This window comes from Triticum aestivum, chromosome 4D, assembly GCF_018294505.1.
Source record: "Triticum aestivum cultivar Chinese Spring chromosome 4D, IWGSC CS RefSeq v2.1, whole genome shotgun sequence".
Taxonomy (NCBI): domain Eukaryota; kingdom Viridiplantae; phylum Streptophyta; class Magnoliopsida; order Poales; family Poaceae; genus Triticum; species Triticum aestivum.
The window spans coordinates 65,068,456-65,083,473 of record NC_057805.1 but is presented as its reverse complement, the minus strand read 5'-3'; the positions used below and the strand labels follow the sequence as shown (position 1 = coordinate 65,083,473).

Below are 15,018 nucleotides of genomic sequence, written 5' to 3'. Positions count from 1 at the left end.
TAAATAGGAGGCCGCCGAGCTTTTTTTGGGGAGCTCCTATTTAGCGGGAGTCACTAACACGTGGTAATCCCCGAGTTTTCTTCATGAATTAAAAAAAATTCATGCAGCTCAAAAAATGTTCGTCATAAGAAAAAAAATCATAATTTTAAAAAATATTTGGTGATTCAAAAAAATGTTAATGACTTAAAAGAACAGTTTACAATTTTCAATAATGTTCACAAATTTATAAAATGTTCAAAAATTCACAAAAAGGTTCGTGAATTTGTAAAATGTACAGGATTTCAAACAAATGTTGGTGAAATCCGAAACTATTCATGATTTCAAAAAATGTTCACAAAATAAAAAAATAAAAAATCAGAAGGAAAAACAGAGGAAAAGGGAGAAAACTGGTTCATAAAAGAATCAAGAATCTTCCCAAAAACGATGGGGAAGAAACCCGGAATGGGCCATCCCAAGAAGAAGACCATGAGAGAAGAAACCCGGAAAGACTTGAGGCGAGTCAAACTGGTGAAGATGTCACGTGGACTGGAGACGCGCTAACTTGTCATCATCTCGCAAGTCACGCGGACTTGCCGACGGTGAAGACAAGAGTGTGGAAATATTTAATAGTGATCTAGGTATCGAAGACCCACTTCTACATTAACTAGTCAAGCACCCAATCACATGCATTGCATATTGTGTATTTTGCATTTTCCTTTTACAGAAAGACTTGAGTCAAGTCAACCACGCTCGATCCACATCTCGCTGGGTTGATTTATATGCACCTTCAGCTATCAAGGAAACCATTCATACGATTCATCTCAGAAGCCTCAGCCCCATTTCATTGTTCCCTTCCCAAGCTAGGATACCTCAAGTGTTCGATCTTCTCCAGGTCAGTGCTTTTTATTAAGAAGCTTTTTATTTTCAGATGCTCGTAGCACAACCAAGTTTGTAGCTTAGTTCAAAAAAATGGTGCGGCTTTACTCAAGTTTTCCTTTTCTTAAAAATGAAGATTTTATTGCCCTTGCTTTGATAAGTTCATAGCTTGTAGCAGTTCACATCCATTACTTCTCATATCATCAGAAATGAATACCCAAGAGGACAAGCAGACTGTTCTAAGCACATTACCCAAGGACCTACCTCTAGACTTCTTGAGGACCATCACAGATCAGTTCTCAGAGAGCCGTGTTGTCGGTAAAGGTGCATTTGGAACAGTTTATACGGTATGTTCATGCCTTACATTCTCTAGCATTTTGAAAAGTTGCGCATATTTCTGAACAAGTGTCTGTGAGGTTGAACAGGGAACTATGCCTGATGGGCAAACGATTGCTGTGAAGAAGCTTGCGGAAAATGCGCCGATCGCACGCGACAAAATATTTAATAACGAAGTTCAAAACATCATGGCTTACCGGCATGAGAATATAGTCAAGTTGGTTGGGTTTTGCCATGAAGGACAGAAGAAAGTAGTACTGAACAATGGGCGATATATTGTCGCAGATGTTTACGAAGGTCTACTCTGTTACGAATATTTACCTAAGGGAAGCCTTCAGAGGAACCTCTTTGGTATGTGACGCTTCTGATATAGTTTTTATCTTAGTTTCATCAAATATTTATGTTCTTCTGTTCTCTTCCTTGAGCTATTAACTCTTAGGTACTGAAATAACTTGCTCCCTAACTTCAGATAAACCCATCGATATGGCATGGGACGTCCGCTTCAAGATAATTAAGGGGATATGCGATGGTTTACATTTTCTTCATAGCATTCCTATTATCCATATGGATTTGAAGCCTCAAAATATATTGTTGGATGATAACATGACGCCGAAAATCGCGGATTTCGGACTTTCCAGGCTATTTGGCAAAGAACAAACACGTGCGAATACACAGAATGTTGTGGGATCATAGTAAGCTGACTGGAGCTGTGATGATATTCTGTGGTTAATTGCATTTTCACCTTCTAGTAATGCTTATTATTACTGCCAACTGTATGCAGCGGATATATAGCTCCAGAATACCTATACAGAGGTGAAATCTCCACTCAGTCAGACATTTACAGTTTAGGCTTATTAATCATCGAGACTACCACTGGCGAGAAGAATACCCCCAAACAGAACGAACCATCAGCAAGGGAATTTATTGAAAGAGTAAGAAAGAATACTAGATGTTGATTTATGTGAGAGTTTATTTTTATATTGTCACCTAGGATAACAGTTCGAATTCTTAACGTAGGTACGTCAAAATTGGACAGAAGGGCACATAGCATCCATATACCAGTTAAATCCAAATGCCCTCCAGGAAGTAACAGTATGCATTGAAATTGGTCTAGAGTGTGTGGACGTTGATCGGAAGAAGAGACCTTCCATCGAAAGCATTGTTGAGAGGCTCGGTAGATGCTCTGCAAACCTGGTATGAAAATTAACTGTGGACTGGATCAAAGGCTCTGTATAGTTTCTTGCAAGTGAATAGGAGGAACTTCTGTCTTCAGATTTTTTCAGTAGTTTGGCTACTTTTGAGAAACCTACCACTGAAATTGTTCGCTTGATGCCTATATACTAAAGTTTCAAATGGCGGAATTCCACAAAAGTCCATGTGTACATTTTGAAATCTAGGTAGTTATTATGTACCCTCCAAAATATATATTAATTGTTCAAATTAGACTATGGATGGGATCGAGGTGGGTCATGACAATCCGTTTGTCTAACCAGCTAGCCAATTTTATTCAATTTTTGTGGCTAGTTTTTCGCAACGGATAGTAAAATACATTCACCACAACACAAAACAACCGCACAATCTGAGTATTAAGATTCTGCGAACTTTTTCTCGTGATGTTACCTGATGCATTCACACTATCTGCCTGCCATGGCCAGTTAGGTTGCATTAGGTTTTCAAAGAATAGATTCTCGTGATTTGCAGCCCAAAATGCTTCGATTAAGATATTAGTAACCCATATTTTTCTAGGAGGGAACATAATCACATCTGCATGCTTGGTTCCTTTGGTTTTTGTCGGCTATCCATATTTTACTTATAGTGTAGATTTTTCACTATTGCTATGTTTTTACCATGTTTACATAATTACATTTAGCTTCTGTTGCATTTAAGCTGTTGTTGGTAACATATCCTCTACAAAAATTCAGGTCTCCACCACTTCCATGCGAACATGAAACTAGGATCTTCTATTGATGAAAGAAGGGCAACATGGAAGAAAAGAGCTTTCTCTGTTATTACTATAATGAATTTATTTCTGAAATAATCATTTGTGTTGTCACGTCACCGTGGAACTTGTTAAATTTATTATGGTAACTGATATTCCATTATCTCCTATAATCCATTGTTTTATACTCCAAACAAATGCAATGTTGTTTTTTCTGTTCAGTACGGTTTGAAATAAGAATTGAAATTTCTCCTGTCGATCAAACATGAGATCCACCTCGGTATCAACGTCTCCATAGGCAAAGAAGAATGGCATATTCTGGCTAGCCTCAAGGCTTGGTAGGGCTCCTTTACGGGTCGAATTCCCTAGCTTGTTTGTGATCTGCTTGGACCCAATGCTTTTGGTAGCCTTTGGCGCCTTCAATTGGGTTTGGAACATCCTGTTCCGACGAACATTTGGCCCTGAGGAAACCTTAGCTTGGTCCGACTTACAGCCGGCCCTCCCAACGGCGTTGTCAGGATCTTTGGATGTTGTGTCTTGGCACCTGCCCCATTGGCGTTTTTCTCTATTGGTTCGGCACATCGGGCCTTATGTGGTCTGCCAAACCTTATGTGGAGCATTCTCTTGTGGAAAGCACCACTTCTGATGAAGATCAAGATTTTCGTATGCCAGCTTCTGCGCGATCATCTCTCCTCAGATATGGAGGTGGCCAAACAGAATGGACTCGATGATAGTCGGTGCCCCTTTTGTGGTGTCCCCGATTTCGAGGCTCACATTTTCTTCTCGTGTCCCGTTGTTCACTTCCTTTGGAGCTTTTCCATGATGGTCTGGATACTAAGTAGCAGGCTCTGTACTTGAGTGAGTTATTGGAAGCTCAGACCAACTGTGCAAGTAAGAGGAGGCATCTCTTCTGGCTAGTGTTAGCGGCAGTGACCTGGACCCTTTGGACTACCCATAACAAGAAAAGTGTTCCGCCTTAGAGGGAAACAATTGCGCTCACTGAGTGGTTTAACCTTTAAACAAAGTAGGAAAGGGATTTGTGTCTCAAAGCTTCGACCAAGAGTTTACCTCCAAAATGAATTTTTTTCACTGTGGGCAGGCAATGTATATGTGTTTTGCTTGATCCCCAACTTCCTCGAACGTCTTGACCCCTCTTAATAGTGTAGTTGTTCTATGACTGAAATTAAACGGAAAGACCTTCAAGTATTCGAAAACTGATGTATTTTTCCTTTTTGAAATAGGGGGTCAAACATGTGCGTAGAAAATCACCTAGAGACCAATGCACTGAGATAAACTTGATAGACGACTTTAGTTCACTTTCAATCACCAATGGTCATGTTGACATATTTTCAACTCTGTCCAATATCCTTTTCTGGCCATGGCAGCATGGACATTGAGGAGCCCCATGATTTGTTTCACCACAAACCCAGCAAGGAACCTTCTCCGTGTTGCTCCTTTTTCGGTCATTCTTCCTTTTGAAGTTGGTAGTTGGAGACTTTGTTCTTTCTCTTGAACTTGTGGGAATGTCTGTGCACCACATTGGTAACAAAATGTCCCTCTACTCCTTAGGTCGTGTATCATTTGCCCTTACCTTCTCTTCAACATCCAGAGATCCAATGAGGCTCTCAATAGAGAAGTGGAAAAGATCCTTCAAGGAGGAAGCTTAGCAACAATGCTCACATCAACAAAATTGTTGGTGACACACACTTAACGAGCTCGGGTTCCTTTGCCACCCACTGCAGCTCATGAATTTGTTCGACCATGGAACGGTTCTCAACCATTCTCTATGCCATACTGTTCACGACCGACATCAGTGGAGCCAAACTTGGGTTCAAGTGCAAACAACAACTTTTTGACACCCCACGTATGCAAATATGCATCAACCAAGTTGTCACCCAACACATTGGTGACGGCACGCACGCAAAGATTACAGTGGCCTCAAAAAAATGCTTTGTACTATTCAAGAGTAAGTGTCCCTCTTAGAGTGCTAGCCAAAACCTAGTACACGTTCATTGCAACGAGCCACAAGAAGGTTTTGGTCTGCCATCTTTTGAAGCAAGCACCTGTAAACGGGCTCAGTTTCACCACATGACATATGTGGTAAGCAATTCAAACTATTCCAAAAAATGGGCTCAGTTTCAAAGCAACAACAAAGCCAGTCAATGTTATGAAATTAACCAGTTTTGGTTAAGCTTAATCCATATTAGCACCAACACAAGATTACTTACATAACAAATCGCATACGACAAACTAGGAACATCCAACATATACTCATATGGGCCAAAGGCACATGTCAACAAAGAGAGGTTCAGATCATACAAGTTCGCCAAAACTCGGGTACAACAACATCGTCGGCCATGGTGGTGAAGACAAGGTGGTCGTCCGCCTTAGAGGAGGTAGTAGAATCAGGCGGATGGACAACGAGAACATAGTCGATCAGAAGCAAGCAGTGGTGCTGAGACGGTCCCCAAAAACCTTATGGCCTCTCACCCGGTTCAGGTTTTCTAGGGACGCGATTTCGGAGACCTGCTCTCTTGGGATGACTGTGCATGGAGTTTCCGAGATGGTTTCACCGGAGAAGCAACTTAGGACAAGAAACTAGCCCAGTGTATGTGTTTGTTCTAATGCTATGTCTTCTCGGTAGCATCTCTCCATTGTATTGCCTCTACATAGAGTGGACGCGTGGGAAAGTGAAGAAATGCAACTCATGAGTGGTGAAAGAAATTTGTGGATGTAAAAATTATGTCCATGATGTGCTCGATTATTGACACGTACACTTAAGAGTTAGGCAGTGCACTACCATGTCAAATTTTAGTTCTTCCAACAAGGCACATAACATTAGTTTGAACTTAAACTTGATTCACAAAATGTGATGCGCGTGTGTTGCATGGCATGAAGTGAGCAATTGAGCATGCACTTTATTGCTCTATTTTCTCATGCACAAGGAGTACCGGAACAATCCACCTTACATGTTGGTGTTTCTTCAACTCAACTAGCAGTATGAGACTAAACTTACACACAAGTCATGTATTTGAATGGGCCTCTGAGATTTCTGTATGTTTTTGCAAAAAGAGATTTCAAAACTTAAGTTGGGCCGAGATACAAGATTTAGTTAGTCGAGATCCATAAAATTTTAAAATGTGTCCACCAACATGCTTTTGTTGGGCGACAAGCTGGCGGTGTTCTAGCTCTGCACTCTTTCTTCCCTTTGGCCAAAACAATGCGGCTCTGAATTCCTTCGGCCAAAACAATGTGGTTCTGTGAGAACATCTCCAACAGATGATGAAAAAAGCATATGTTCGCGAAACGGTCGTTTAGGGCATTTTGGGCCCAAAACAATGCTCTAGCAGATGATATATTTTAAAATGATGATGATTTTTGGGGGGGGGGGGGGGTAACCCAAAATTTTGGCTCATGTTGTTGCATATTACCGGAAAGCCGCGCTTTATATATAAAGCAACCCACCAGAGCACAAGGTTCGACAAACGTTCACACCGCACACACACACACACACACACACACACAAAAGTACCAGACAAACAGAGTACACATGGTTCTGCTGAGGGCACAGCTCAACAAGCCCTATAAGAAGATGAAAAGAAAAGCGGCAGCACATGCCTCGAGGCCGCTAATCCGGCTCAGGTGGTGATGGAGGAAGTGACAACGCCGCGGACAGCCATCGAGCGAAGATCTGCAATGATGATGTTGATGGCGTCTTGATCCTGGGTCGGCTAAGCGGCCACCAAAGCTGCAAGTAACCACACATTTTGAAAATAACGTCAGTAACACATCGTAGAGGGACACGCTGGGTTATAAGTTTATTGTGCATGGTCCAAAGAGTCCAAGAAAGGACCACAATACACAGCCACCTAATGTGGCGGTCATGCTAAGGGGTGGCCTGGATTTCCGCAAAGAGGTCGGGGAAGTTGTTGTTGCACCAACGACCACCAACCGCTTCGCAGAAGTAGCTCCAAAGGAATTGGGCGGACACGCACGTGAAGAAGATGCGATTTGAGTCCTCCATCGTCCCATACAGAGGGCATATCCCATCGCCAGGTCCATATCATTTGAGCACCTCCACGCCCAACGGGACCCGTCCCCGGATCCATTGCCAGCATAATATTCAGTGGCAGTCTAAGCGCCCATATATGGATCAAGGGCGCTGGGGCAGGGGCAGCCGCAATGGCCTGGTATAGGGACTTGGTGGAGAATCGACCTGATGGCTCCAAGTGCCAGGAGATGCAATCGTTTGGTTGATCCACATTCGGGGGGTGGAGTGCGATGCAATGAAGGAGGTCCTGCCAAGCGCCAAGTTCCACGGGCCCAAATGACCGTCGAAATGCAAGTTGTCCTAAGTCAATAAGGGCCATCTCGACTAAGATCCTGGGCTCCACCGCGATGGCAAACGGCTCTGGGAAGCGAGCAACGAAGGAGTGGTCCCAACCCATCAATCAAACAAGAACAGGGTAGTTGAGCTCGAGCCTACATCGATGGAGGTTCCAATAAGGAGGACCGGGAGCAGCTGAATGATGGACTGCCAGAACTGCGAGCCGCCAGACCGTTGATAGAAGGCGAGCGGTTGTCCACGAAGGTATTTGTTCCGGATGATGTCAAGCCAAAGGCTGCCTTCCCCGTTCTCAATCCACCACAACCAGCGTGTCAGCGGGGCAATGGTCATGCGTTTAGACGACATGATCCCTAGCCCGCCCTGGTCACGTGGTTTGCAAATGTACGACCAACTAACCATATGGTATTTTTGCTTATCGCCCTCGCCAGCCCAGAAGAAGCGCGCCTGATATTTGGTGATCTCATGATGGAGGGTCTCGTGGAGGCTATAGAAACTCATGATGAACAGAAGCAAGCTGGAGAGGGATGAGTTGATGAGGACCGTCTGTGCCGCCTTAGATAGCCACCTGCCCTGCCACAGCTCAACGCGATGGTGCATCTTAGCCACGGAGGGCCGTAAGTCAGCCACGGAGAGCCGAGGTGACTTTAACCTCATCCGCTCTACCAAGGACAAAAACAATAACCTAGTCAACTTCCCTCGGATGCAGCTCTTCAACGACTGCATTGTGGATCTCGGACCCCGAGAATTAGATAGGATTGGTGCCAGGTTCACCTGGACCAACCGCCAAGCCGACCCGACTATGTCTGTGCTGCATCGTGTTCCCGTGTCCCGGAGTGGCAGCTTCGCTACCCTCTCGCCTCACTTCGGGCCATCGGCAGGGTGGGATCTGACCACGTCCCCTTGCTCCTCTCCTCGAATAACGACTGCCCCCTACCCCCTAGGTTCTGGTTCAAGACCTACTGGTTAAACCAGGCTGGTTTCGTTGCGGTCATTCGCGTCCGGTGGTTGGAGGCCTGGGCTTACCCTCCCCGGTTCATCTCGGCCGTCGACACCTCGCACTTCTGTTCCAAGCGTGCACGCCAATTTATGAAGGGGTGGCCGTCCAACCTCGGTCGGGGCTTGCGGGAGCACAAGAAAGCACTGCTCGACTCCATCCAGGCGCTTGACCTCCGTGTAGACCGTGGGCCTCTTTGCTGATGAATGGCTGCTCCGATACGACTTGAGGACCAATTGTCGATCATCTACACAGACGAGGAGGCTATTGGCGCCAACAGGGGACCCAAAAGTGGGTCCTCAAAGGTGATGCCAATACGGCTTACCTCCAGGCCATAGCTAACGGTCGGAGACGCCGGAACACCATCCCTCTCCTTTGGGATGGTGACCGCCTCCTCCAGCGGCCATTTGGCATTCACACCCACGTTGATGGCATCTACAAAGCGCTCTTCCCCACCTCCCCTAGGGGAGGGGCGACCTTGGCCCTGGACATTTGGGCCGATAACCGGCATGTGTTGACGGCCGACAATGAGGCCCTTATGGCTCCATTTTCCGAGGAGGAGGAGGTCTAGATGGTCATCAAGGGCATGAATCCGACATCCGCCACGGGGCCTGATGGCCTCCCGCTGAAGTTCTTCCAAACTTTCTGGGACGTCTTCAAACCCGAGGTGATGGCGATCTTTGAGGAGTACGTGGGCTCCATTGACCTGTGGGGCTTAACTACGGGATCATCACTCTCATGCCCAAACTGTTGGGGGCCTCAGACATTCGCCAATTCCGCCAATCACGATGATCAATGTGATCTTCCGCATTTTGGGGAAGGGGTACACCAATAGGGTGACCCAGTTAGCAGAACACATCACCCATCTGAATCAGTCGGCCTTCATTAGAGGAAGGTACATTCTCGATGGGGTGTTGGTGTTCCATGAAGTCCTTCATGAGGTACGCCGAGGCAACTGAAAGTGGTATTTCTGAAGATTGACTTCCATAAGGCCTACGACACTGTTCACTGGCCCTTCTTGCGGGAGGTCCTCCTCCGTCAGGGCTCCGACAATAGATGGGTTATGCGCGTGATGCAGATGGTAACTTGCGGTCGCACTGCGGTTAACATCAACGGGGAAATTGGGCCCTTCTTCCCCACCCTATGTGGGGTCAGACAGGGTGACCCCTTCTCCCCATTGTTGTTTAACATGCTTGCCGAGGCCTTGGCCACCTCCTTGACAGAGCTAGGACCGCGGGCCATATCCACGTTGTGGTGTCCCATCTGGTAGATGGAGGAGGGGTTTCCCTCCCGCAGTATGCCGACGATACCATTATCATGGTAACCAGCTCAGCGGAGTACATCACCCCCCTCAAATTCCTCCTTTGTTTCCAATAGATGTCGGGCCTCGCCATCAACTTTGACAAGAGTGAAGTGATGGTTATGGGCTACTCGCCTGATGATAACCAGAGCATCGCCGATCAGCTTAGTTGATGCATATTTGCATCGCCACTATGATTACCACAAAAAACCAAACTGCATGCCCCGACTTGCAACCGCCCATGAAATTTTTCTAGCCTGCAGCCGCGTTGTCACCCTCCAGCACCACCACCGATTCCGACTGTTCCCGCTCCCCAACTGCCACGATGCCGCTAAGATCCATCCCTATTTCAACCTACCTCGAGTTGCATCCCCGCGTCGCCTGCAACAGCCGCCGCCCATTGCCGTCCAAATTCAGCCTCCCCCATTATCGTCGTCAATGGATTCCCGCCCCCATCCGTGATCTATCGGTTCCAGTTGTGGGGCAGCCGATTCGCTGCCGCTCCGTTGGGATTCGCTCAGCGTCACCTCCAGTTTTGTTGCTTTCAAAATGTCGTTGCACCAACCGCCGCAGCCTCCGCACAAAGCCATATCGCGGCATTCACGTCTATAGTCTTTCAGGCAATCGGCTAGAGATGCTCTAATGAATGCATTACTAAACCCTAAACCCTAAACCCTTAGGAGTACTCTCAATTTACGCGGACTTACCGACGGCCAAGCCTAGAGTGTGGAAACGTACTACTCCTATTTAGTACTCTACTGACCTACTAGGTACCAAAGACCCTATTTTTTTACATCAGCTAGTCAAGTACTATTGAGGCAGACGTACAGCAAATATGTTTTTTTCCCTCTGGAGACTCGAGCGACTAGAAAGCCTAGCCACCCTCCGCCAATGACCTCTCGGTCGTCGGTGGTGAAGGGGTCGCTGGATGTCGCGCGTGCAGATCGTTTGGCTTTATGTTTAGGCCCTAGTAGCTTAGGTTTTTGGGTCATTCACCGTCTTGACTTCGGCGACGGCGATGTCGGCGCTGAATAAAGAAGCTTCAAATCCTTCCCCGACGAGGCGATTGTCCCATGGTTATAGATGGATTTGGAAATCAGTCTGTTCAAGTAAGGATGGCGTGGCGACAACATCCCCGTGGAGGATTTGTGTCCCCAGACTCCGTCGTTGCGAGGAGGTTTGCTCCAACACCGACGGGAGCTTGGGAGGTAGTCCAGGAGCGGATGCAAATTGTGGTCTGCATCAGCGGCATATTGAAAATAGTGGATCATGTGATGGGTTCGTGGTTCGTGGCTGGTAGGTATGGCTTCCTCCTCCGAGGTCTTAGTCGTGCGGGGTGTCAGATCTGGAGTTCGATGGCGTGTCCGTGGTGTTTCCCCAGTCTGATTCGTTCAACGGCAATAGCTTCACCTTTGGTGAGCCACCTTGGAGGTCTGTAAAGCTGCAGTCGCGTTGAGCTCGGGTGATGAGGTGATTCGTCATTTTTCTCTTTGGTGGTGCCGGAGGCAGGTGACGGACGTTAGTGTCAAGCTCAAGGGATTTTTCGGTCCTGATTGTAATTTTCCTTCTTGGCTGATGTTTTTTTGTGCAAAGACTAACGTTCTGCTCTCTTTTCAGTTCTGTTAGATCGGTGTATACGTGACTTGTAGTACGATCTTTATGATATACTAAATGAGACACGTATTACCATGAAAAAGAAATAGTCAAGTAGTGCTACCTAAGCGAACCAACCTTGGATGGTTAGAGGGACAGTGGTATCCTCAGCCCACCAGGGTTCAAGTCCTGTTGCTCGCATTATTCCTGGATTTATTTTAGAATTTTCAGCAATGCGCTTTCAGTGGGGGAGATGTTCCCGTCGACGACGAGACGCTTACGGTAACTTTGTAAGATGATATGCCGGCTTAGTCTCTCGAAGGTGATCATAGGGGTAGGATATGCGTGTGTGCTTTGGATGAGTATATGCGCACATGTACTACCTAAAATTTGTACTATTTTCTTTTAAGCAGTATAATCCAGCGCGCAGCGCGTCCAGCCGGCTCGGTCCAGCGCGTCGCCGGATCTGGCGGCCAGCGGCCAGCGGTCCTCACGCGCTACAGATCCCCCGCCTTCTTTGAAAGGAAGACTTGAGGAAGACTCAAGTCAACTCAACCCAGATCCCGTTGGGTTCATTTATATGCAACTCCGGCTAGCAACGAAACATTCATCTCAGAATCCTCATCCCCATTTCCTTGTTCTGTTCCCAGCTTCTAGCACAGCTCAAGTGTTCCATCTTCTCCAGGTCAGTGCTTTTTATAACATGCTTGTTATCTTCAGATGCTCGTAGCAAAACCATGTTTATAGCTTAGTTCAAAGGAAGATTTTTTTCCCCCTTGCTTAGATAAATCCATAACAGCTCACATCCATTACTTCTTATATACAGTACTATATATATCGTCAGAAATGAATACCGAAGGGAACGGGCAGAGTGTTCTAAGCACATTACCCAAGGAACTACCGTTAGACTTCTTGAGGACTATCACAAATCAGTTCTCAGAGGACCGTGTTCTTGGTACAGGTGCATTTGGAACAGTTTATACGGTATGTTCATCCCGTACCATTTTCTACCATTTGCAAAGTTGCAGAAAATGCCAGTAGTTCTGAAAAATCATCTGTGAGGTTGAACAGGGAATTCTGCCAGATGGACAACACATTGCTGTGAAGAGGCTTTCCGAAAATGCTCCCCTCCCACGTGACAAAGCAATTACCAATGAGGTTCAGAATATCATGGCTCTCAAACATGACAACATAGTAAAGCTGGTTGGGTTTTGCCATGAAGGACAGAAGAAAGTAGTACTGAACAATGGGAGGTATATTGTTGCAGATGTTTTTGAAAGCCTACTCTGCTATGAGTATTTACCCAAGGGAAGCCTTCAGAAGAACCATTTTGGTAGGTGATGCTTTCCGATACATTTCTATTTTAGTTTCATCAAATGTTTGCAATGTTATAGCGGATTGCATGAACTTGTTCTATGTTCCTTCAACTGTTAAATCTCAGACACTGAAACAACTTGATCTTTAACTTCTTCAGACAGATCCAATAGCATGGCTTGGGACACACGCTTCAAAATAATCAAGGGGATCTGCAATGGTTTACTTTTCCTTCATAGGATTCCCATTATCCATATGGACCTCAAGCCCGAAAATATATTGTTGGATGACAACATGAACCCAAAAATCGCGGATTTTGGACTTTCCAGGCTCTTTGGCCAAGAACAAACACGGGCGAACACGCAGAATGTTGTGGGATCATAGTAAGCCGGTTACAACTGTGATAATATTTTCTACTCCCTCCGTCCCAAAATTCTTATCTTAGATTTGTCTAGATACGGATATATCAAGACAAGAATTTTGGGACAGAGGTAGTAGTAAATTGCATTTTCATCTTCTAGTAATGCTTATATTGAATTATTACTGCTAATTATACGCAGCGGATACATAGCTCCAGAATATTTGTACAGAGGTGAAATCTCCACCCAGTCGGACATATATAGTTTAGGCCTACTAATCATCGAGACTACCACTGGCGAGAAGAATCAACCCAACCAGAACGAACCGTCAGCAAGGGATTTTATTGAAAATGTAAGGAAAATATTACATGTTGAAATCTGGAAGCTTATGTTGGAAATTTACTTTTATGTTATCATCAAGGATAATAACAGTTTGAAATTCTTTTACACAGGTACGTCAAAATTGGACAGACGGGCGCATAGCATCCAGATACTCAATGTTAAAGGCAAATGACCTCCAGGAAATAAAAGTATGCATTAAAATTGGTCTAGAGTGTGTGCAGATTGATCGGAAGAAGAGACCTTCCATTGAAAATATTGTTAAGAGGCTCGAAGGACGCTGTGCAAACTGAATGGCAAACCAGGTATAAGATTAACTGTGGGCTGGATCAGGGGCTCAGTATTGTAATCACTTAGTTCCATGCAAGTGCATAAGGGGAACTTCTAATTTCTTTCAGTAGTCTGGCCGCTCTGGGAAACCTACCTCCGAAATTGTTTGCTTGTTTCCTATACACTAGTGTTTCAAGTGGTGGAGTTCCACAAAAGATGTGTATATATTTTGAAATCTATACTGTAGATACGCATGATGTACCCTCCAAAATTCTATATTGATTGTTCAAATTAGACTATGAATGGGATTGAGGTGGATCGTGATAATACATTTGTCTAACTAGCCAGTGGATTTTATTCAATTTTTGCGGCTAGTTTTTCACATCGGCTAGTTTTTGTAGAGTATATTCACCACAATGCAAAACAACCGCAGTCTGTGTATTCATATGTTGTAAACTTTTTCTCGTGAAGTTACCGGATTGCACTCAAACTATCTGCCTGGCATGACCAGTTAAGGCTTTCAAAATAATAGATTTTTCTCCATTTGCAGCCCAAAATGCTTGGATTGAGACATTAGCAACCTACTTTTCTAAAAGAAGGGAATATAATCATATTTGCATACTTGGTTTCCTTTGGTCCTTGTTGACTATCCATAGTTTACTTATACTGTAGATTTGTCACTGTTATCATGTTTTTACCTTGTTTACATATTTACATTTAGCTTATGTTGCATTTAAGCTGGTGGTGACATGTACTCTACAAAATTTCAGGCCTCTAACGCTCCCATGCAAGCATGAAACTAGGATCTTCTCTTGATGAAACAACGGCACCATGGAAAGAAAAGAACTTCCTCTGTTATTACTATAATGAATTGATTTCTGAAATAATAAGTTGTGTTGTTACGTCATTGTGGAACTTGTTAAATTTATTATGGTAACTGTTACTCCATTATCTGTTGTAGTCCATGGTTTTATACTCCAAATGCAATGTTGTTGTTTCTGTTGGGCATGGTTTGAAATAAGAATTTTAAATTTCTTGATGAAATGACATTGTCTGTTCAATGTCAGTTTGAAGAAACAGTTTTATTTTTCTTCAGTAGATGCTAAGATGGGTATATGGGTCGGAGCCTTAATGATCATTCATTTCCAATATCTACTTTCATTGATCAACTTAACAAAGTATATCTAATAAGAGGCAATTCACCACAAAAGTTTTTGTTGGGTCCAACTTTAGCCTGTATTAGCTTAACTGATGTGATACAAAACATAGGGTGTGACATCTGGCAGGCGGCCAATGGGCGCCAGAAATACCATGTGGTTAAGTGTGCTGATGTTTGCTTCTCTAAGGACCTAGGCGGTCGGTATTCTGTCG

General features: G+C 44.8%; 2 protein-coding genes across 3 annotated transcripts; both read left to right on the top strand.

Annotated features, from left to right (window-relative positions):
• The first annotated feature begins 629 nt into the window (after nt 1–629).
• LOC123096241 (cysteine-rich receptor-like protein kinase 40) lies at nt 630–3,300 on the top strand. 2 transcript variants are annotated; one of them, XM_044517914.1, is made up of 7 exons: nt 630–871; nt 1,063–1,202; nt 1,281–1,542; nt 1,661–1,883; nt 1,973–2,123; nt 2,209–2,385; nt 3,114–3,300. In XM_044517914.1, exons 2-7 carry the CDS (start codon nt 1,065–1,067, stop codon nt 3,138–3,140), a joined length of 978 nt encoding a protein of 325 aa, XP_044373849.1. In that variant the 5' UTR covers nt 630–871; nt 1,063–1,064; the 3' UTR covers nt 3,141–3,300. The 2 variants fall into 2 exon arrangements, with proteins under 2 accessions (XP_044373849.1, XP_044373848.1); XM_044517913.1 differs by having other exon boundaries at nt 744–871; nt 1,034–1,202.
• An 8,466-nt stretch (nt 3,301–11,766) lies between these two features.
• On the top strand, nt 11,767–14,691 carry LOC123096240 (cysteine-rich receptor-like protein kinase 37). The gene is made up of 7 exons (XM_044517912.1): nt 11,767–12,050; nt 12,192–12,349; nt 12,437–12,698; nt 12,840–13,062; nt 13,240–13,390; nt 13,491–13,682; nt 14,418–14,691. The coding sequence occupies exons 2-6, from the start codon at nt 12,212–12,214 to the stop codon at nt 13,668–13,670; spliced, it is 954 nt and encodes a 317-aa protein (XP_044373847.1). The 5' UTR covers nt 11,767–12,050; nt 12,192–12,211; the 3' UTR covers nt 13,671–13,682; nt 14,418–14,691.
• The last annotated feature ends 327 nt before the right edge of the window (nt 14,692–15,018 follow it).

What these genes read in the sequence shown, in the direction of transcription:
- LOC123096241 (XM_044517913.1), top strand. Translation starts at nt 759, where the DNA reads ATGCACCTTCAGCTATCAAGGAAACCATTCATACGATTCATCTCAGAA. An exon ending in CATTTGGAACAGTTTATACG is followed by an intron (nt 1,203 to 1,280) that starts GTATGTTCATGC and finishes GAGGTTGAACAG; the next exon opens with GGAACTATGCCTGATGGGCA. An exon ending in GTAGATGCTCTGCAAACCTG is followed by an intron (nt 2,386 to 3,113) that starts GTATGAAAATTA and finishes ACAAAAATTCAG; the next exon opens with GTCTCCACCACTTCCATGCG.
- LOC123096240 (XM_044517912.1), top strand. Translation starts at nt 12,212, where the DNA reads ATGAATACCGAAGGGAACGGGCAGAGTGTTCTAAGCACATTACCCAAG. An exon ending in CATTTGGAACAGTTTATACG is followed by an intron (nt 12,350 to 12,436) that starts GTATGTTCATCC and finishes GAGGTTGAACAG; the next exon opens with GGAATTCTGCCAGATGGACA. An exon ending in CAGAATGTTGTGGGATCATA is followed by an intron (nt 13,063 to 13,239) that starts GTAAGCCGGTTA and finishes AATTATACGCAG; the next exon opens with CGGATACATAGCTCCAGAAT.